Below are 22528 nucleotides of genomic sequence, written 5' to 3'. Positions count from 1 at the left end.
TGGTGCTATATGAGCTCATCTTGCTATTACAGGGTTAATTAATTAGAAAAGGCAGGTTTTGAAAAGCAGCTAATAGTTAGCTTTAATGACACCATGAATTTTAAAAGTCTATGCATCAATCCTATTAAAATTATAAGTAAAACGTCTTGCTAAGATGGTGCTTGTTATCTATTTCAAACTATTTCCAAATCGCGATATCTTTCTAAGGAAACTTTAGACCCATCAAATGATGCTACATTTTAGTATAAATGCTCAATATTGCATATTAATTTGTTTTTTATGTTTATCTAATAAATTGCATGAAAATCTTTATTTTGTCATTATCGAAAAGTTAGTGAAATTAGCAATTTCAACAATGCAACAGCATAAAGAACGTTAAAACTTGGCATCAACATTGGCTAATGGATAGACTATCAACATGATGAGAGTTCAAAAAAAGGAAATGAAAGAAAAAAATCACAAAAATGCGACACTACATCACATATGGCTTGATTTATACTGTAAAATGAAAATGGTTATAGCGCTAAAATGTTTTTCAGCTACTAAACTTATCTCATATTTTAATTTCGCTCATGATGACTTGATAGTGACATAAAACCAATATAGCTTAATTAATTTAAATAGAAGCGTATTTTTTAGGAAATTATTACGGAATAAATTTAAAAAAATAATAATTTCAATAGATTATTACATGGAAGTCAAGAATTTAAAAAGAGGATGTTTATAAAGTTATCTGCTTTTTAATTAAATTTCTGTACGCCTTCCCATATTATCAATATAGTTTCTTATTTCCATTCATATGTTTGTTTATTCTAGGATTTTGTATGCCTGTGAAATTAGAGCGTAATTTATGAATAAAGTTCACCATCTGATAAGCTTTTATTATTGCTTAAATACCCTAATCAACAGAAGCCGGATATGTGGGCCATAAGAAAGCCTACATATGTATTTACCTTGTTTACAACAAAAGTTAATAAAAATTCATGAAATGTATTTTCTATGAAAAATTAAAAAAGGTATTTTTTTTGTAAGAAAAAATTATGAAATATAATGTAGCAACCTGTTTTTATAAACTCTAAATAAAAGAAACTTTTTCTGTATAATTATGCATAATTATTAATAATTATGCTCAAAATTTGTAACTATTTCTAGGTTCATGTTCTATTACTCTATCAACGTAATAAATTAAAATTTCTTAAAATATGTTAAACTCGTTTCGAAGTTAAATGTTTTGCCTCCTCACGAATCAAAAGGAATTCTATTATCACAACCAACATTATTTAAGTTGATTCTTTGCGTGAAAAACCTGAATTTCATTTAACAATTTAAAAATAAAAATTTGTTTCCTACGAATGTTTGGGCACTAGCCAAGAGGTTAATATTAAAATCGTATCGCTAGAATTTGTAGGTACAGATTTAAAAAAAAGTTTTTTCTGAAAAAATCTATTTCTGCCAGTTCCATTCTATTTTAATTCGACACAAATATCCGGAACGTGGCACTTGAGGTAATTGTTAAGCTTGCTATTCGTCCTAATTTACAGGTACTAATGAAAATTCGCGCCTTTGAAAAATACGCAGTAAATGAAGATCTAAACAAGGTTTAATGTTAAAGAAAGACGGCAATAAATGACACTGAGAGTCCTATCTTTCTTTGCAACACGTGTGTGTGTGTGTGTGTGTGTGTGTGTGTGTGTGTGTGTGTGTGTGTGTGTGTGTGTGTGTGTGTGTGTGTGTGTGTTTTATTGTATCTATTTAACTTTGTATTAAAATATTTTGTCTTTTTTTTATACATTAGAGTTATAAATGCATTATATAGGTATAAGTTATTGTAACAAATGTACCAAGTGAGCAAATGAGCAAATTCCAAGTGGTTGCTCTAATAAATATTGTAAGTTGAACAGCTTTTGTATTTCTTTTTTTCCCCTTATAATAGATATCTTATGAATAAATGTCGCATCAATCCTTCTAACTGTTACTTTAGAGTAAAAGTTAAGACATTTTTAAATTTAGGATATCAGTAATATTACGTTTGTTCTCTTAAAAAATTGCTTATGAGTATAAACACAATTATGCATTTTTAAAGATAAAATGAAGAATAGAAAGTGGATCAACTAAGTTTACAAGCTAGTAGGTAAGGTAGGATTCAGTCTAACCAATAGAAAAACACCATAAGGTTATCAATATCTAAGAATCGTGTCAGACACACTTTAAAAATTCTTAAGACAGGTGTCAAACACATCTCAATAAGTAATTTTAATACCATACGTGAGAATAATCTTATAAAAATCTGTGTTCAACTTTTGCATTTAATAAGATTTCAAAAATTTAAAGTGTATTTTACATTTTTTAGAAGCTCCTGTTTTCTAAACAGTTGTAAATTTTTTGAGTAATGTGTTTTTGTGTTGTTTTCCATTACAGGCATATCAAAGCACCATTTTTCAGTTTTTAACTTATCTTGACCAAGTTCTTATAAGTGAGACTTGGTAACATCCTTTAACATTCAAGTGTAATATTTATCTTTCACTTTTACAGTTTTAATTGAAGATCAAAAAGCAAATAATGTTTAAAGCAATTTCTGTTATTAAGGGTAGTTTAGATTATGTTTTATGAATACGCTTAACATGCTAATTTTGTCTACTTTTTTTTTACCACAACTTCCCATAGATTTTGAACTAAAAATTTATAAAAAAGGGTCATTAAACAGATTTCAAATACTTTGATTTGTGGGTCAGATCATTTTATTTCAAGCAATTTCAAGAAAACTTTGTGGGGCGCCATCTCTGATATTCCTGATTTTTACATATTATCTACGTTATGTAAATAGGTTAAATTTATACTTTCAGAGCTCCAACTGTAGCAGTTTAGAAATTAACCAACATATTTAGAATTATTTTTATAATAGCATAATTACATTGAGTGATCTAGCAGTATTTGCAACAGAATTACACATTTTGTTAACTAATTCACCTATAATACTTAGAAATCCTAATCCAAAAGCTTTAGCTTCAGTAGCTGCTACTGCAGGTGCTGCAACAATAGTGGATAATAGTCCACCACCAGCAATACCTAATAGATATAGCACTAAGTGTCATATTGCTAATTCTATTTGAGATTCTATGGTATTTTTTACCCAGCTCTTCTCTAATGGATTGCTTTGATAAATACTGAATTTCATTTATCTTTTGTAATCTATATCCAGAACTAGCAGCATAAGGATCATCAATCATCATCAACTGAGGAGCAGTTGGAAGTATTGGATAAATTTTTGACTCTTCCTTAATTTCCATTTTCATAAATGAAAGAAATTTTTTTTCTCAGAGCTAACACTCACTCCAAATAATGCAACATACAAATGCCTTTACCTTTTTCAATGACTATATTAGTATTTAAATTTGGATTCTATGACTACATTAATTAGAATTCTTCCTAATATAAAGCAACAATATTGAAAGTTAGCCTTAAAATAACAAATGATGTCAGTAACCATACCAATGAATTTTGATTCTTCTAACTATTTCTGGTAAAGTTCTGATATATTGCATAATATAACTTGCTTCTGAATGTACTGTCTACCATCAACTATCTTTATTATAATATAATCCTTTACTCCTGGCAATAACCTGCTGTTATTATCATCCTCATAAAAGTTGACAATTTGATTTACAATCTCAGTAGTCAATTTTTTAGGATTCTTTTAGCTCTGTTAATCTTTCACCAAGGATTCCTTTGATGTTCTTCAAAGCTCAAGCTTGCTTCATATATTGTGTTGTTTTAAATTCAATTTATTGTTTCCTGAATAGTTTGATGGACTGGAACTAAAGTGTGCAATTTTATTGTTTGTGAAATATTGATCTCATGAAACTTTTGTTTAAGCTGTTCCACAGTAAAATCTAAAGAGGAACTTTTAAACATAATAATTTTTGGCTCTGCTTTTTCAGATGCATTTGATTCTTTTAGCAATTTAACTTTCTTTTTATTTTATTGTCTATTTGTAGCATACTCATGCTGGATGATCTTTTAACAGGAGAAACACCAAATTTAATAAGAAAGGGATTTATTGTATCAGGTGGTATGTAATCTGGGTCAAGTCTCTGTTCAATTTCTTCAACACTTTTGATTTTTCTTGCATGTTTTTTTCCCCAGGAACTAAAGTAGAGTTCAGTTGATTATGCTCCAGTGACAGTCATTAGCTTTTATTTAACAATCATAGAATAAATTAAGAGAGGGTCACAGAATGACTTATGGTATGTTGAACAGTAATTAATAAATTATAACCTATGGTGAGTACAAGTTGTATGCAGATGAATATTTTTTATTTCAGTTCTTTAGGTATTTATCTTTATTAATTATTTCCAAAATTTCAAACTGGCTGCAGTATGTATTTCTATAACAATCTAACTTAAGTTCAATACCAATAGAATGAGTACTCATGACAAAGTTCTAAGAAATTTACTTGAGATTAATTATTATTGAAACTTCTTCTATATAATTTTTTATAAAGTTAAAATAATATAGAAGGTTAGAATTTGATTCAAATAATATAATGAAAAAAAAAAACTGAACCAAACTGCAACAACAAAGTTTATTGAACAGAAAAATATCAAGATAAGTTATTTTGAGTTACAAACATACACATATATATACATTTGCAAAAAGGTATATTATATAAAATCATTGTATTTTTAAATAAATAGTTAGACTAACAAAATTGAAACTCATGTTTTGTAAAAAAAAAAAAATGATTTAAACAAAACATCAAATCAATATTGCAATTGCTTGATTAGTCTTGTTCTACTTTATATTGCTTGTAATGCATGACTCTAATGTCCTACTTTTGCATTGAATTATTAGTAATTCAATCAACTATAAAAAAATCTATAAGAAATAATGATTAAATTGCTATTTCAAGATTAACTAAAATCGTTTTTGAGTATCACATTTGAACAATAGTGCAGGGCTCTATATAGTTATGAAAAAATGCTCCCATTTTTGTTGTGAACATGACAAGTTTATTATGTTTACATTTTTATATAGTTAGGCCTACTGGCCTTATTTGCTGTTAATATTAGATCAATACAAAGTGTTAGAAAAATTTTTGAGCTGTTCCAAAATGGTTGAAAATGGGACTTTTTACTCGTGTGAACTATATTTTTAGATACACTTGATTTCTAAAATGTAACAAGCTTTTTATGTTTTGCCCATTTGTTGCAGACGATAGTAGCTAATCAGAAAGCTAATATGTAAGGACTTGTTAATGAATAAAAAAAATACTACAGTTAACTTCATTTTGCTACTTTTTAGCATTTTTCAGAATTTTCCCAAATTTGAGGTTATAATTTTTTTCTAATACAAGCTAATAAAGCTAATAAAAGTCATTATTTTTAAGACAGAAATATCCAGAAAGTAGTTGTAGAAAAAATTAGTCATTTGTTGAAAGTTATAAAAAAAGTTATAAGACTTTAAACTTGTCTATTTTTACCATTCAAGAAACTGAGGGTTGCCACCTGAGAGTGTTTTTAAGGCTCTAATTTCTAAACTGCTGCACTTGGAACTCTGAAATTGCAAATTTAACCTATTTTCATAATGTAGATAAGGATATGTAAAAATCATGAAAATTAGAGATGGTTTTCCATAGGCTATTGGTTGAAATATAATGATCTTAACCTTGTATATTAATTAAAACAAAGTTTACCAATGCTAAAAATTAACTATATACAAAACTAAAACAAGTTTAGCATAGCTATCTGAATCTACTTTAACTATTTCTTGCCTAGATATGTAAATCACTGCAAAAAATTTGATATTAAATGCAAACACTTTTTTATGCCCTATCAGAAGTTACTAATTCATAATATCAGTTAATCAATTTTGATAGAGTGTAATGCATTGCACAATTACTGCACACCTGAGGTTCTGATTAAAAAATGCTCATTAAGGTGCAAATATTTCCACACAGAATTATATAGTCCTTCCCAGCATGAAGGAGTTAAATAACTAAGAATTGTTGCACAAGTTCAGAAGGCAAAAAAGAAGGCTTGAATTTCAAAATAGCATCGCCATCTGATTTGTCTTGTTCAGTTATCCCTAAAACTGATCTTAGGTCATTTTTGAAGAAAAAATTTATGTTTTTTGTTGAGCTTTATTTTTAATAAAATATTTTGTTTTCAAAATGCTATTAATACTTTGTTTCAGGTGCTGTACTCAGTTGTTTTGATTGGTTGGATATTTGTAATTTATGCTGGGTACATAATGACAGAGAAAAAGCTTTTGTAAAAATATGAAGAGAATGCTTGCTAATAGATTATTATCAAGAAAAATTCATCCAATCATTTGGCTTATGCTTACAGTTTTTGTGGTTATAGTTTGTTATTACAGGAATTCTATTTTAATCTCTTTAAAATCATTTTATGAAACCCAAAATGATACAAGCATGGATTTTTCAGATTTGAGAAAGTTATGTTTCAAGGGAAAGTACATAGATTCTGTTGAGAGTCTTGGAATATATTTAAATAATGCAATGTTAAGTAAAAATAAAAAATGTCGACAGAGTTATGACTTATTTCATTCTATATACAATATTCGCATTAAATACACTCAAATTTATGTTAGCAATACATTTAGAGAGAGACTAGAAAAGTGGCTAAATGGTGACAAAAATCTTATCAAATCTACAGAAAATCAGTCATTGGTCTTTGTTGATAACTTGTATTCTCATGAAAGTGTTGTTTTTAATCCAGTTCGTTCTAACAGACCTGGTGTTTCCTCTAATAGTACTTTTATATATTTACAAAAATTGCTTGATTCTTCAAAAAAAGAATGCGATTTTTGCTCCTATGAAAAATATACTGCTAGTGATTCATTTGGGTATATGAAATCAAAGCATGCAGTTGTTGTCTCTAATGCATTCAAAATTGAAATGTTTCATGGTATGTTGTTATTGTTTAATCATGATTATAAAAACATTTCTGAAATTCAGTTCTTGAGTGGAATAAATTTGGCACTAAAGTGGTTTCAAAAGACTCATTCCTTGATACCAAGTCATGAGTATCGAATAATTTATTGGGATATTTTGCCAAAAGCCAGCGCCAGTCAAGTGCATCCGCATCTCCACCTCACACTAGGTGATTATTCATATTACTCTAAATGGAATAATCTTTATCACACTGCTCTTCATTACTCTAATCAAAATAAAGGTAGCAGCTACTTTCAGCAATTGATTGATATTCACGATACATTGGGGTTAGTTTTCAAGTAAGAAATCATTTTCATTATTATTGTTATCATCATCATCATCATCATCATCATCATCATCATCATCATCATCATCATCATCATCATCATCATCATCATCATCATCATTACTATTATCATTATTTATATTGTTGTTATTATTATCATGATTAATATCATTATTGTCATTATTATTAGTAGTATTATAAGTATTATCTTTAATGTTATATTAGTATTTTTTTATTATTATGTATTTAATAGTTACTACATTTAACTTATATTAAATATTTGTTTTTTATATAGATTTGGTAAAGCAACACTACTGATGTATTTGACACCACAAAAAGAGTATGAAATCTTGGTAATTTCAAAGCAGCCATGCCTTGATTTTTTTCGCCTCTCATATTACACCTATCAAGCATACATAAATGTACTAAATGAGTATGCTCTTAGTAGTGGATATGTATTTCCAAAACTGAACTCAATGTCTGAAGAAGAGTTGCCAATGATGATGCGAATTATTTCTCGAGGTCCTGCTGATAACATAAGGTCTGATATTTCTTCATTTGATCTATTTGGAACTGCAAATGTGAATAGTGATCCATTTAATGTTATGCAGAAAATTTATCCGTATATTGAGAAGAAGATGAAAGAAACTTTTCAATTTGATGAAGTATGGTCAGAAGAACTTTAGAATTTAGGAAGGATTTGAATTATAAAAAAAAAAATTCTGTATTTTGTTTATCTATTCATTTGACTTTTGAAGTAATATTTTGTAAATATGAATTTATGAATTAAAAGGTTGAAGTTTTTTGTATGAGAAAACATTTAACATTAAGTTTATTTCTTGAATATTTTACTGTTTTTTTTGGTAAGTTTTAAATTTTTTTTTTGTTATTATTTTTGTTCAAGCATTAAAATTTTTTTATCAGCTTTTAAAAGGAGAACTTTTTTGCAAAAAAAAAAAAGCCAACCAGGCATATGTATATTTATTACAAAAAGAATATATTTTAAAACTCAGGGTATATTTTATAAAATGCATCTTGACACCTTGGAAATGTTATGTCTTCATTTTATTTCCAAGAATGAGTTTGTCCATTGCTACATAAATGTTATTAAAGGTACTTGAAATTTATATTTTCCTGTTAGCATCATTTTCTCTGATCAGAAAGGATAACTGCTTTAGTTTTTCCTAATGACAATTTACTAAATTAGCTATTTATTACTTAGATATGCCAGCTATACTTATTCAGAGACTAGCCTATCATTTGTCTCCTTATGGACTGTACTTATTGGAAAAAAATGGGGCATTTCAAGGTTAGCATTAGGTTTTTCAAAGTAGATTTTTAAAGTTTGTTTGAATTAGTGGTACTCTGTTCACATAAATTTTACCATATGCAATTTTTTATTTTAATATAGCTCATTATTAATAAATTAAATCAGTGGTAATAAATTAATTCAATTAGTTAGCAATTAGCAATTGTATTCAATTGAAATGATGTTAGTTGAATAAAATGATAGTAATTTGAAATGGTACAAATTAGTTGACATGGTTAAAGTTTAAATGAAGTTATTCAATGGTAGCAAAGAAGAAGCTTTTAGAAGAGTTTTAAAATGAAAGAGAGTTAAAATAGAGTAGGAGATAACAAACTTCTTAAAAAAAAGTTTAACTGTACTAACGGTTTTTAACTTGAGTATTGGAATTTTTTCAAATAGCCTTATGTATTGCATCTTCTGTTTATCTGAAGTTGTTGTTTTCTTATGTATTTTTTGGTGCTGAGTGAAAGTGACCTTTTATTTTTGCCTATGTTTGATATTTTTAGAAATTATCTAAGTTCTGAATTTAATTTGCAAATTTTATGTTGAGCTCTAGATGTTGGTTGTTTTTTTGTTTGTTTGTTTGTTTGTTTTTTTATGTAGGTTAAGAGAAAAATCGATCAAACATTTTATTCTTACAAATCTCTCCAAATAAATGTGTATAAAAAATTATTATATTTGGGACCTCAGAAGTGCTTTGAAGATAGCTTCTTTTTTTCTTTTTTTATTTTATCTTTTATAATCAGCTACAATATAATCTCCATCATCGCAGCATAGCAAATTTGGAACCGTTCTTTTGGAATTTTATGTGCTATCTGCTTTTGTTCAACATAATATTAAAAAATGTGACAAAATTTTTGATTGTTTTTGGATTTTCAGTATTCCAAAAAGTTAAATAATATGCAATACCAGAAATCAATCTGAGACAGAAAAATGTTATTTTAGAAATTTGAGATTTTAATTTGAGATTTGTAGATGAAAAGGCTAATTAAAAGAGTATTAATTAACTATGCAGGTACTTAAATCATAAGTATAGGTATAGGAAGTGAAAGTAGAGAAAACTAATAATAGTTTCAGAACTACCCCATTTAATTAGAAATACTTAAAAAAATTGTTAAAAATAAAAAATCTTGAAAGAGACCTAGAAATTGATATGCTTCTCTATTTCTTATATTTTATGTACAATTCATCTGAACTAAAATCTGAACTAGAATCTGAACTAAAAAAAAAACTTTTGTACGCAGATTTTTTGACACAATAAGTCTGAAAGAGGAAATTTTCCTCTACTCAAAATGATGGAAGTTTTTTAAGATGAAAATTTTTTAAGAAAGTTTTTTTAAGTTAAGGCTTTAGAAAGTTTACTTTTAAAATTTTATTTTTAAAAAATCTCAGAAAATGTTCTATATATATTTTCAAAAAAGGACATTTTTTCAGTTTTTCCAATTATTTTGGGTAATATTTTCTGATTTTTCTCTAGCTTTTCTAAAACTGCTTGAAGCACTGATATACTGAATCCAAAACTTGCTTTGTTCCGTAGTTAAGGCCAAAAAGAATATATGACCTATTGATATTTATTTTAAAAGATATTTCCACATAGCATAATACAGATGGCTTTTTTGGCCTTGGTAAGGTTATACCTACCATATAAATTTGTAAATACAGCAGAGAATTGATTGTGTTAGGTTCAGCTTCTGACAACATAGGTGCCTCATTCTCACAAAATGAACATTCATGTTTTAAAAATTTGTAGCTAGATGTTATATCTTCTAAGAGTGAAGAGTTCTGAGGTTCCAGAATGAGTTTTCCCACAAGCTTTTTTTAGTTTATATACATTGATTTATCTCACAAGTTAGTCTTAAAGATACTTGAATCCTCATTCTCTTCTTCCAAATATTCTTCAAAATAGATAAAACTTAAAAGGGGATTCCCCTTCACCCCAATTTCTTATAAGATCTAATGTTTAAACTAATAAATAGAGCTCCTATCACTTGCTTCACTTGCCTCAGAAATCAAATGGTTTATATATTTCTTTTAGCAATGAGTTACTTCTCTATACTGAACCCAATTCTCTAAGCAGATCAATAGTATATGCCTTCCCAGAAATGCTTTTTAATGGATTTTCATTAGAATAGATTTCATAAGAAAACCTTTTGCAGCATGCTCCCTTTAAATTGTTCTAATTTAGGTTCCTGTTTAAAAGAAAAGTGGTTAACCCAATGGCAACTCCCTATTTGTTGCCGTTTAGATATTCGGAAGTATCTAGAAGAATCAATCAAATGGCAAACTTATGGTTCAAATAAACAATTTACTGAGCAAGAGATTTTCTATAATTGTCTTATGAAGGATATTATTGAAAGTCTTCAACTTAGAAAACCTGTTGGTAAAAACCTGTAAATTAATTTTTATTCATTTTATATATTTTTTCACTCTAGCTTATTATTATTCTGCGTTTTTATCTTTTTTGTTGCTTTAGAGCAATGTCACGAGACTGCACTTTTACATTTTTTAAGCTATCCAAATTGTTGTTGGTTAAGAACTTCCAACAAATGCAAAGATAAAGGTTTGTCTGAAAAATTTTCCAAAATTTGGGATCTCAAATCCTTTCTAATCTGTTTATCAAGTCATGTGAATCTATTGCATATAACAGCTTCTACAGCAACTATAATTTTTGAGTGCATGGATGTTTTTCAAGTTATTATAAATAAGATTTTTAGGATTTATATCAATTTGATACATGGACCCTATATGAAACTAAACAGTTTATGTTCAATCATAACTCAAGCAAGAAAATATAACTTGCAATCCATAAAGTTATCATACAATTCTAATTTGAAAAATTTTGATTCAAGTGGTGTTCAAAAAATTTACAGTTCAATTTGTGATGGTTTGACATTGGCTAATAGTTTTTCTGTGGATGATTATGATAAAGAATTAATTTGTAACGAGGATGAAACAACTCTTAACTGTAATGATGATTTATTTGATGTTGCAGTTGAAAGCCTTTTAAAAAGTAAACCTGTTGATACTAAAATCACTGAGCTTGAAATTATAACAAATGATAAAGGATTTTCGAATGTTCTTGTAGCATACTTACCAATGTGGACAAACCTAGAAAGTTTGCATATTAATACTATCAGTATGGAAGAAAACATTTTCAGTTTTTTTCAAGAAAATAGACTTTCAAAATCCAGTTTGAAACTGTTAGAAATCAGCCCATTTGATGTTTTTCCTGATTCAAATATCTTAGATATGCTTTATTCAAGATGTTTAGTTCATCAAAGAAAAGAATTTCATATAACAAAATTTGTGTACCATGGTCAAATACCGTTACCTGTGTTAGCAAATATCTTAAAGACACCTGTCTGTCTAAATGAAAAAAATCACAATAATGAAAGTTGTCACTTTACTGGTATTACCTCATTAGCAACATACTTGGGAACAGATTTTAATATAGCCCCATTTCTAGTTGGAAACATTTTGCTGAAAGAATTAAAACTCTACCAATCTTGTGACTATCAGTATGATAATGATATATATGAAGCACTGATAGGTAAGAAATATTTTCTTATTTTTATATGGTTATTTCATGTTTTTATAGAAAAAAAAAAACTCAAAATAATCTCTCAGTAGCAGATACTTACATTTTTTAAAACAGTTTTTTTAAAATAATATTTTTAGTATTTTTGTGGTAAATAAATTTCCTTTGGCTTCTAGTGAGTCACTGATCTTTTTATTCAGGTTTTTTTCTTTTACTATTTTTTTAGATCATCCTTTTTTGGAAACATTTAAAATGGTGGCAAACTACAGGAAGATACCTTCTCCTATCTTTCCATCTTTTTCTTCATTTTTATACAACAAGAACTTAACTCAGTTATCAATAGAAAGATGCTTTAATTCTGGTAAAGTTTTTAAAATTTTAATTCTTTCACTTTTTATCAATTTCAGTAAGCATGTAATAACTGCAACTTTTCCAACAAATATTTATTCACTTGTTTTTAATCTTACACTTACTATGAGCTAAATGACTTTTTAATGTTATTTCATGTGAATTTACCTTTAAATACCAAAAAACTAATATTTCTATTTTTTTTTTTCCTTTTGTTATGTGAACATAGCTAAAATCTGTATTTAAGTGATAATTCTAAACAAGATGAACCATTCAAAATCCATCCAGTGATCTTTGATCATGTTTTCATCCAGTGATCTTTGATCATGTTTTGCCAAAACTGTAATTGAACAAGAGCTTTAACACTCGATTGAAGAAAAAATGATTCCTGCCAAAACAAAATTTAGTGTTTTTTTTTTTTTGTTTTTTTTTTTTTTTTTCATTTCTTCCTAAAAATTCTTAATTTTTATTTAAAGTTACTTTCTTACAGTATTATGTTTTTATTTCTATTCCATAAATGTTCAGAATAACCATAATTATTGACAAAAATGCTGATGCCAGCAAAAAAACATGATCTGATATCAGTATCATAAATAATGAACTTGTTCTAAAGCAACAAATCTTCATTCAACCCTAAGACATGGTGAGTTGTAAAGGGAAAAAAATGTTTTTGATTTTTTAAGGTAATAATAGAAAGAATATTGTTAAAGAACTTTGGTTCTTTAAAGATGTTCCCTCTATCTTTTAAGAAACAAAGTGAACTTATTTTGCTGAGCCCTTTATATTCTTACCTTTAGTATAATCATATCATAGTGTTACAATGTGCTTGATTGTAGTTCATTTCTGTTTTGATGCACATTTTCATGTCATTAATCAGTAAGTTCATGAAAATTTTTAAACATGTTTTCAAATATGACAGCTTGTCTTGAGTTTTTATTATTAGGAAAAATTATTCAATATTTAAAATTAGAATATAAAGTAAATATAAAACAAAAAATGTTTAAAAACTTTTGAATTTTTTTTTTTTAATGTATACATATATTTTTTCAACATGTCATTTTATCAAAGGAATAAAAATTTTTTTTTCTCTCTAAATTTATTACTTAATCATTAATTAATATTATAGTTGTAAGTCATGAAAAAGTGGAAATTGTGAAGTGTTGATGAATTTTTAAATTAAAAAAAAAACAACTAAAATGATTCGACTTTTGAGTGAATTCTTCGTGCTTTTCTTAATTTTCAGGTAGTCTTGGTGAAGGGGTATGCTCCGCATTATCTGTTTCTAATCTTGTTGTTCTTATTTGGGCTGATAATGGTTTGGGTAACTATATTATATCTTTTTATCATTATACGGTTAACTTATGTAGTGAATTTTTAAAAAGATCTTAACTTATCTATTGAGCTACCTTGGAGAAAAGTTGTTTGGCATTTTCTATAAAATAATAATTGATTAAAGTAAGGCATGCAAATCAAGTTTTTTTTTATACAAGTCTTTTTGTATACAAATCAAGTATTGTTTGCAAAATGTAAGTTTTGCATAACTAAACAATACACAATGTTTTTGCAGTTTGTTTGATTTTTACCTGTTTTTTAGTTAATATTGAAGAATTCTTTTGTGTAGAAAACGAGGGTCTAAATGAAATTTCAAGTATTATTATGAGAAATGGTCTTCTTAAAATTCAAAAACTAGATTTAAGGTCAGTTTTATTGAATGTGCTTTTTATTTTTTTAAAGTATTTTATTATATTTTGCATTTTTCTCATTTTTACTTACTCTTGTGTTATATTTTTGTGTACTTTTCAAAAGATCAGGATTTTGAAATCATGTTAGTCATTTAGGCAAGTAGTTTATTTTTCTACCTACCATTTAGCTTCAAATGATATGTAATATCCACATACTCCTCAAATGTGTCTCCTCTTTGATTTGATGTCATTTGTTGACAATCAACAACAAAAAAGACTAATTAGCCAGGAATTTTTAAAAATGTTTTTCCTATTTTCATTTTATCATTTCTATGATCACAAATTATTGAACTTAACTTAAGAAAACTTTTTCTCGTTAATTTGAAGTAATTGTTTAAATCGCAGGGTGAAGATAAAACAGTGCTTACAGACCAATTTTTCGACTATATTTTAATTTGTAAACTACATAACATTGACATAATTTTATTTACTATTTAATTCATATACTGCATACATTTTCATATAAAATTATTTAGCAAAATTAACAATAAACAGGTAATTCAGCAACATTCATTCTCCTCTTCTATCCTACTTATTAATACTGAATTTCTTTTCACATTTTTATTTAAAGGGGTATTTTTTTGGCAAATAAAATAGCTATTTATGATTTACACAATCTTTGACATGAATTTTAGTTTGTTACATTTGTAATACACTTTTATGTAATATGTGTTACATTTTATACTCACTGAAAGCAAAATATGCAATATAAATAACATAACTTTAATATAAATACAAATCACAGGACATGCTGTTACAACCTGTTCCCCAAAGTGAATAAATCAATATTGGGAAATCCAAGAGAAATTTTTCAAAATAAAAATTGGTATTGGTAAACAGAAATTTTATAATTCTTAATTTGTAATTTTCTGTTTGTTTGGCATAAATTGATCTGTGCTGCATTCTATTGCCACTTACAGTAATATTACAAAAAGTATGAATTTGATTAATAATCAGTTTTTTCTTGACAAACCTTTAGCATTTACATGAAGTTAAATCAGTCTATACTTAGAAACAGTGCACATAATAAGATAGAAAATATGTAATCCAAAGTGGATTTTTTTTTATCAGTTGTTTTAAAATCCAATTCTATAAGTTTATTAACTTTTAAAAAGGGGAAAAAGAGTAGAATTTTAAAAATTGTTAGAGAGAAAATGCAAAAATGAAATCCACAATAATACATAATTTTAAAATGTTTAGCTATGATAAAGTTTGCTTAATGTACCTACAAAATCATATAGCTCACTATTCAATTCAAATATTATTTTGGTTTGAAGCAAAATGGGTAATTAGCTTCTTTTTTTTAATTTCAATCAATAAATGAAAAAAAGAATTGATTAGTTTTTCCAGATTTATACTGAGTTCAACCAATCAAGTTGATAGTAAATTGCTAATTTTTTAACTACCTTTACATATCTTGTAATAGTGCTTATAAAAATTTTTTTTTTTTTTTGCTGAGATCATTTTAAATTTCAAACAAAATTTGTTTTTTGATAATCTAATGTATGATAAACTAATGTAATAGATTTTTATTATTTAGAAATAATAAAAATTGATATTATTATATACATTATACTTAACAATATTAAAATTGCAAATTTGTAAAAAATCTTTTGCTTTTACTTAGATTTTTGTAAGTAATTTTGATTTATTTTTTTTGTTTAATTTATGTTAAAAAATTCAAGTAAATAAATAAATTGAATGATTAAATAAATGATTTTACAAAATTACATTTAGAAAGTAGTTCTTGTAATTTAGAAATAACTTGTTCGATAATCAAGCCGTTAGTCTGTTTGCTGATTCATTAGTGCTGAGTTGCCGTTACTTGCATAAACTCGTCATTAACCTTCAACATAAAAAGAGAGAAGAGAAGTCTTTTTTGATGAATTTGCAAGATAAATTGCATCATCACGTGCAGACCATTATTGGATGCTCACCTAAGGTAGTTGATAGCTTAGATTATGTCAGTGAAATGTGAAAATTGAGTTCTTCATCATGATTTTAATAAGGATGCCACAAAAAAGTACAAATTATTTACCCTGAAAAGACTGAGCTGCTTAACTTTGAATGGTTGTGATATATGACTTATTTGCATTACAAGTTCCTTCATGCATTTGTGTCTAGAAAAGCTGGGCAAAACTTTTTTTTTCTCCATGTAGCTTACACTATATGCCAGCAATAAAACAGTTATGAAACAATTCTATAGATATCTTAGTCAAGATTTTTTTGTGAAAATATTTGGTTTATCAATTAGCAATCCAACAGAATATTTTGTTTATCAACAGTTTTGTTTATCAAGTAGCAATCCAACAAATCTTGAACTACGAATTGTGCAAATCACAGCTGAGTAATAAAGGATTTTTTGAAATATTGAATTGCAGTTGTGTTTTTATATGCTTTTTGTTTATTACAGAATAGAAATATAAATGCTTTTTTAAAATAAAAGTATACAGATTTTTAATTTACTCTTGATAGCCATTTTGGAAGCAGTTCTTTTGTGTTTTATTTGTAAAAACTTTTCAGAACAAATTTTTGATTAACTTCTTGTCTTAGAAAAAAATGTTTTAATGAAGAATACTTTGCTCAATAAAAAATGAAAAAATGATTGAAGTATAATAATATTGAATCCTCAATGGATATTCCAAGAGTTTTGATAGAAAGTGATTTTGATTTTTCCGATTATGAAGTATCTGATTCTGAATCTGCAAATAGTGTGAACTCTTGGCCAACATCAGATAATGAGTTATCTAGTAAAAATAATGTTGGAGGTTATGATGTTGAGGTTGATGGCATTATATTAACTGAACTTGAATGCCCACTTTGTAGTCTGGTACTGAGAAATCCTGTTCAGTTGGAGCAGTGTGGACATTGCATGTGTCACAGTTGTTTGAATAAATGGAAAAGCCATTCCAGAAGCAGGTGAGCACTATCAATTATTTTTACACATTTTTAATTTTCGAAATTTTTATTACATATAAAGAAATCATTTTTGCTTTTTGCAGTCATACAGCATTTAGATGCCCCATATGTCGTGTTGATATTAAAGAAGAAAGGGTGAGCAGTTTATATATATATATATATATATGTATGTATATATATGTATATGTATGTATATGTATATGTATATATATGTATATGTATATGTATATATATGTATATATATCATATATATATGCATATGCGTATACATATGCAAGTGCATACAGTAGTGTGCAAAAGTTTAGAAAAACCTTTTTTTTTAAGTCTTTAAAAACATAACTTTAATTTTTCACACACTTTTAAATCAGCTGAAATTTTTACCAAATGTTCTTTACATTAATTTATTAAATAACACAAACCACAAACATAAATTATAACAGTTGATTAAAATTTAACTTTTTATTGAAAAAGTTTTCATGCAAAAGTTTAAAAATTTTTTTAATTCAGTTACTTTGAGATATTTTAAAAACAGTGAAGTATAACCAATCGTCAAAATATTTCTGAACTTTTATAATTCTATTACTTTGTGATATTATTAAAGAATGGGAAAGGCTAATGAAGTTTCAAATGAAACAGAAATTAAAAACTGAAAAAAAAAAGGCTGAAAGATTTCTAAACTTTACGGTGTTTTAAAACTAAGAATAAGTCACAACAAGAGATTTTGTCAGCATAAAACTATTGAAAGCAAACCTTGCACCGGAAGATTTAAAGTTACAACTGAAAAGGTCGATATTTTTTTGGTAAGGTATTCCAAGAATGATCTTCACAAGACTGCTGTTGAACTTAACTTAAAAATATGCATCAGTTTCATGGTATTAACTGTAGCTTCGATACAGCTGTATGTTGACTATGTCAAAATAATTTGTATGGCCACTGTCCATTTAAGAACCTGTTAATATCTGCAAGAATTTTGAAACCCAGAATAAGCTTTGCAATAGATTATATTAGTAGGACAATGACTGGTGAAAAGTCCTTTTCTCTGATGAATTAAAGTTTATGCTATTCAGTAGTTACAGAATTAGAAATGTCAGTCGTCTAGTAGGAGACAGACTCAATCCAAAATATCAGTTAAACATGGTGGAGGAAATGTTATGGTATGGGAAAAACAGAATGTGGGTCCCATTCCTTCAAAATGACAATGTGAGTCCCATTAATTGCATAGAAGGTGTTATGAACCAGAGAGTTTAATTATACATCATGAAGAATGTTATGCTGCCATAATGCAAAGAATAAAATGACTTACAAAATCTGTTAAGGGTTATTTTAAATCACAAAAAATCATTCTTTAAATCATGGCCCTCACAGAGCCCAGATCTCAATCCTATTGAGCATCCTTGGGAGTACATCAACCGCCATTTAGTTGGTAGAAAACCAACCAACAAATACCATTTCTTTGCTTTGATTAAAGAAAGTTGGTATAACATTCCTCAGGATGTTATAATCAACTTAGTTGGTGTCTCTAAACATTTGCACACTACTGTATATGTATGTGTATGTTTGTTTGTATGTATGTATGTATGTATGTATGTATGTATGTATGTATGTATGTATGTATGTATGTATGTATAGATGTATATATAGATGGCCACATGCACACATTGTTAAAGTATATATTTCTTTCTTTTTAAATTAGTTTCTTGCAGCATCTTTAATGAAAGCGTTATTAATCAAATTTTTATTATATTCACTTTTAGTATAAAACATTTGTAAATATTTTTTAGATTTTTGAAAATAAAATGGTGCACAGAATGGTTTTGAACTTGCGCGTTTTTTGTACAAATAAAAAAAAGAAGTGCAGTTGGGTTGGAGAACTGAGAGATCTAAAGGTTATTTTAGATTGTTCAAAAATCTTTAACAAATACTTTCAATTTTTTTTTGATAAAAATGTTTATAAAATGTGTATTCTTCGATAATGCTTTCATAGTATTTACACTTTTCATGTTATATAGAAACACAAAGAGCGCGACTGTGAATATGAGGAAATAAGTTGCATTTACGAAGGATGTATCAAGCGTTTTTTGCGCTGTTATATGGGATTGCACGAAGAAAGGTGTCCTTATCGAGTTACGCCATGTGATTACTGTGAAGAAAGAGTACGTGTTCGAGATGCAAAGGTATAAAATATTGTAAAAAGAATTTCATAACTATGATCAAGATATGATCGTAACTATGATTTTTGAAGTCCGCGTCCTAAACTGTATGTTTGCAAATGAATTTTTCATTCCTCACTGAAGTGTTTAAGATAAAGGTAATTTTTTTTTTTTTTTTTTTTTTTTTTTTTTTGTCTTTCTAGAATCATTTAAAAACATGCGAACGAGTTCCAGTTGACTGTGTGGAGCATTGTAATGCTAAAATTGCAAGATGTGAGGTAAATTAAACTGAAAATACATATAATAGCGCATCTTTTTCCCCCATCTTGTAAACTAGTTAATTCAATAAATAAGCAATAGGAGCAACAAAGGGCAATCAATATACAAAAAGATATCATATATGATCCTGGTAACAGTCAAAAACTTAATAATCGTTAAGATGCATTGGTCGCAACTTTCGATTGGTTAAATAACCTGGTGAATAACTTTTTTCGAATTAGTAATCGAAGTTGAATGAAATTCGACTTTTCTGTCGTAATTTTCGCGTTCGTTCTCTTCTCTCGCGATTATAGTTCTTTCCCCTTTTTAATGTTATTTAATATTGAGATTGGTAAACTGTGGGTTTGAAATTTGTGATCAAAAATCTATAGCATATATACATTACATACAGAAAGTTAACTATGAATTCATAATTATGTAAAAAGGGTTTTATTTTTACAATGACATGTTTAGATGGACAATCATTTAGCAAACGAATGTCCTTTACATACAATTCAATGCAGTTTCCACTCAATTGGCTGTGATTTTTTGGTAAGCGTACTTTTTCACTTACTTTTTTTTTAACTGTTCCTTTTTTTTTTTGTATGGGATTTTAATTTTTGAACAAATGGATTTATTTTTTTATTTACTTATTACTTTGCCGATTAAATTCTGAAAACTTTTATATCAGGTCTACGTTCAAATCACAAAATTAAGTCTAAAATTGACACATTAACTTACTCTCTTGCCCTTAGGTTTTCTTAAAAAAACGTTTTTCGTATTTGATTTACTGTATTTGTATTTGGTTTATTTCTCAGGGTGAACGCAAGTCTATAAAAAATCATATGGAAGAGAGTGTTTGTAAACATTTAGAACTTTCTGTTAAGTCGAGTGAGCAAATGAAACGAAGTCTTCGTGCACAAACTAATTTGATTAGTGAATTGGAAGATAACATGCGTCTTATTCAGAAAGAAATGTCTTCGTATAGAAAACGTATACGTGGCCTTGAGATTGGGGTGCTTCCGCGTAGAAGATCAGTAAGCTTATCCTCCGACGCATCAATTGAACCCTCTTAAAGAACTCTAAAAGACAACATGGTTTTAAAAATTTTATTATTTTATTATTATATAAATTCTATCTCTTAAATTAAACTTAAAAGAAAATAATTTTTATTTTGAATTACTGTACTGTTGCTGCGATAAATATTCGCCAATTCATCTTTGCTACAGTCACTATTCCTGAAATTGTCGAAGAAGTAAGAAAACTGTCTAAGGAAAACAGCGCATACCATCTTTTTCTACATGGTCTGAGGTTTACAAAATGGTACAGCAGTAAATCATAGTACGAAGGAAACCTGATTATAACCCTACCACTGGTAGCGGTTGCTAAATAACGTTAAATTTTCATTCTATTTTTCAAAGAAATAACTTGTATCTAATGTAAATTACTTTTCCAAAGGAGGGAGGTGGTAATTAAGCACTTCATTTTCGCCAGGAGCCTTCATCTATTAATAGTTCATAAGAAATTCTTAACATAAGAAAATATTGAAGGGGAAAACCCAGTAGGCAAAAACCCCTAAATATTCTCGTCAATATTCTAAATAAAAGAACATGAGCCGATGCATGCCAATGCCATTTCACTGTAGTCTGGATTAGGGAATGTCCGTGTCCCGATAGGAACCGAACGAGACCCGACCCAATAAAAGCTAAAAATAATTTTATCGGACTCTGATTAACCGAACGGGTATTGCCCGATAACGCCGATAAAATTGGGTAGTTGAAATTTTTCATACTCGACCCGACTCAATCTTTCGGATACTATCTGTACCCGATTACCCGTTTAAAAAAGTAATTCCCGAACGGTTCTGTCAATTATTCAATGAAAGGTCCATTTTGTTCAAAAATAATTGATTTCTAAAAAATAAACCAAAATGGAATATTACCGTAATAAACATAATTACATTTTGACTTGGCCTCTTAGCAGTTAAACAAAGTTTAGTATATTTCCTCATGCCATTCACGCAATCCGGTTGACAAGATTGCTGTACCTCATCCTTTATTTGAAATGCTTAACTCTGATTAATTGTTACGAAAAATTCAAGGTAAGCAAAAATCAGCAAAAGTGATCGTTAAAGCATGATTGCTTTTAGAATTGTTTTCTTTTCCGTTTCTTGAAATGTTAGAAAGGTTGTAATTTTAAAATTTTGAAATTAAAATCGGGCTTGCGTAAAAAAGCAAAACACTTTGAAAATGTTTGCTAGCCAGTCAAGTGCTCAGTCATAGGGTCTAGGTGATGTTGATACTGAAAACGAAGAAGGAAGTGAACATGAAAAAGAAAATCCAACACTATCTTCAGATCCAGATGACCTGCCTCTCCATGGCAACAAAGCCGAAAAACCAGGCAATATATTGCCAATTAATTTAATTTCTTTGTTTAGTGCCCGTAAATTTTACACAGGGTTCTAATTTCCTTCAAGCATCGCTTAAAGTTGAAAAAATCCAGACAAGTTGTCTACCTGGTTGCCAACTACTTGGACACTTGTTACAAATGTGAGTGAAAAATCGGTTAAAAACATTATTCGTCAAAAATTGCAATATAACTGGTTGTAGTCTACTTTTGTGCAAGTTCCCAATCCACCGTTACACGTGCCAATTATCAAATATTTCATCTAAAGTTCCGCATATAAATAAGTGCTGCAAATGATCTGAAGTAACGCAATCAGTTGCGAATAATTAAAAGAAACGCGAGTAATTGGGAATAGTTGCGAATAATTCCAAAAATGCAAATAGTTGTAAATATTAGGACACAAAATCAGTAAAAATTGGTTAAAGTATTCGCCCATAAAAGTCAGGATTTTTTAATTCTCTTTTTTATTTTTCAGACCAATGCGCCAAGTTCTTGAAATTCAAGTTCAAAGGAACTATATTTAGTTTCCAGAATTTGGCCAAGGTTCCTGAAGAAGCCATCAAAGAGTTATTTTCAAGTTTGTTCAGCAAAAGTGGGGAAGAAGACTCCGAGATTGAACC

General features: G+C 28.0%; 3 protein-coding genes across 8 annotated transcripts; all 3 read left to right on the top strand.

Moving 5' to 3' along the window:
• The first annotated feature begins 1182 nt into the window (after positions 1-1182).
• Positions 1183-8250, top strand: LOC145192094 (uncharacterized). Of its 4 annotated transcripts, XM_090089598.1 has the most exons (4): positions 3865-4069; positions 4144-4280; positions 6193-7251; positions 7534-8250. In XM_090089598.1, exons 3-4 carry the CDS (start codon positions 6278-6280, stop codon positions 7922-7924), a joined length of 1365 nt encoding a protein of 454 aa, XP_089945724.1. In that variant the 5' UTR covers positions 3865-4069; positions 4144-4280; positions 6193-6277; the 3' UTR covers positions 7925-8250. The 4 variants fall into 4 exon arrangements, with proteins under 4 accessions (XP_089945730.1, XP_089945738.1, XP_089945724.1 ...); XM_090089604.1 differs by lacking the exons at positions 3865-4069; positions 4144-4280 and adding an exon at positions 1183-1888; XM_090089612.1 differs by lacking the exons at positions 3865-4069; positions 4144-4280 and adding an exon at positions 1351-1888 and having other exon boundaries at positions 6193-7121.
• Positions 8225-16620, top strand: LOC145192093 (uncharacterized). Of its 3 annotated transcripts, none has more exons than XM_090089572.1 (8): positions 8225-8351; positions 8461-8547; positions 10733-10927; positions 11021-12097; positions 12312-12446; positions 13677-13754; positions 14055-14130; positions 15934-16620. In XM_090089572.1, exons 1-8 carry the CDS (start codon positions 8267-8269, stop codon positions 16151-16153), a joined length of 1953 nt encoding a protein of 650 aa, XP_089945698.1. In that variant the 5' UTR covers positions 8225-8266; the 3' UTR covers positions 16154-16620. The 3 variants fall into 3 exon arrangements, 2 of the variants coding, with proteins under 2 accessions (XP_089945698.1, XP_089945704.1); XM_090089578.1 differs by having other exon boundaries at positions 10733-10937; positions 11058-12097; XR_016453102.1 differs by lacking the exons at positions 14055-14130; positions 15934-16620 and adding an exon at positions 13231-13309 and having other exon boundaries at positions 13677-13759.
• A 76-nt stretch (positions 16621-16696) lies between these two features.
• Positions 16697-20656, top strand: LOC145192095 (TNF receptor-associated factor 6-like). The gene is made up of 7 exons (XM_080069268.2): positions 16697-17094; positions 17178-17229; positions 18876-18980; positions 19104-19268; positions 19448-19522; positions 19977-20054; positions 20321-20656. Exons 1-7 carry the CDS (start codon positions 16808-16810, stop codon positions 20576-20578), a joined length of 1020 nt encoding a protein of 339 aa, XP_079925394.2. The 5' UTR covers positions 16697-16807; the 3' UTR covers positions 20579-20656.
• Positions 20657-22528: the final 1872 nt, after the last annotated feature.

Source organism: Hydra viridissima, unplaced genomic scaffold (assembly GCF_058129835.1).
Source record: "Hydra viridissima isolate aposymbiotic clone 2 unplaced genomic scaffold, HvirCarnegie_v1 scaffold_1, whole genome shotgun sequence".
NCBI lineage: Eukaryota > Metazoa > Cnidaria > Hydrozoa > Anthoathecata > Hydridae > Hydra > Hydra viridissima.
Note: the sequence above shows the minus strand (reverse complement) of the source record. Positions and strands in the feature narration are given on the sequence as shown.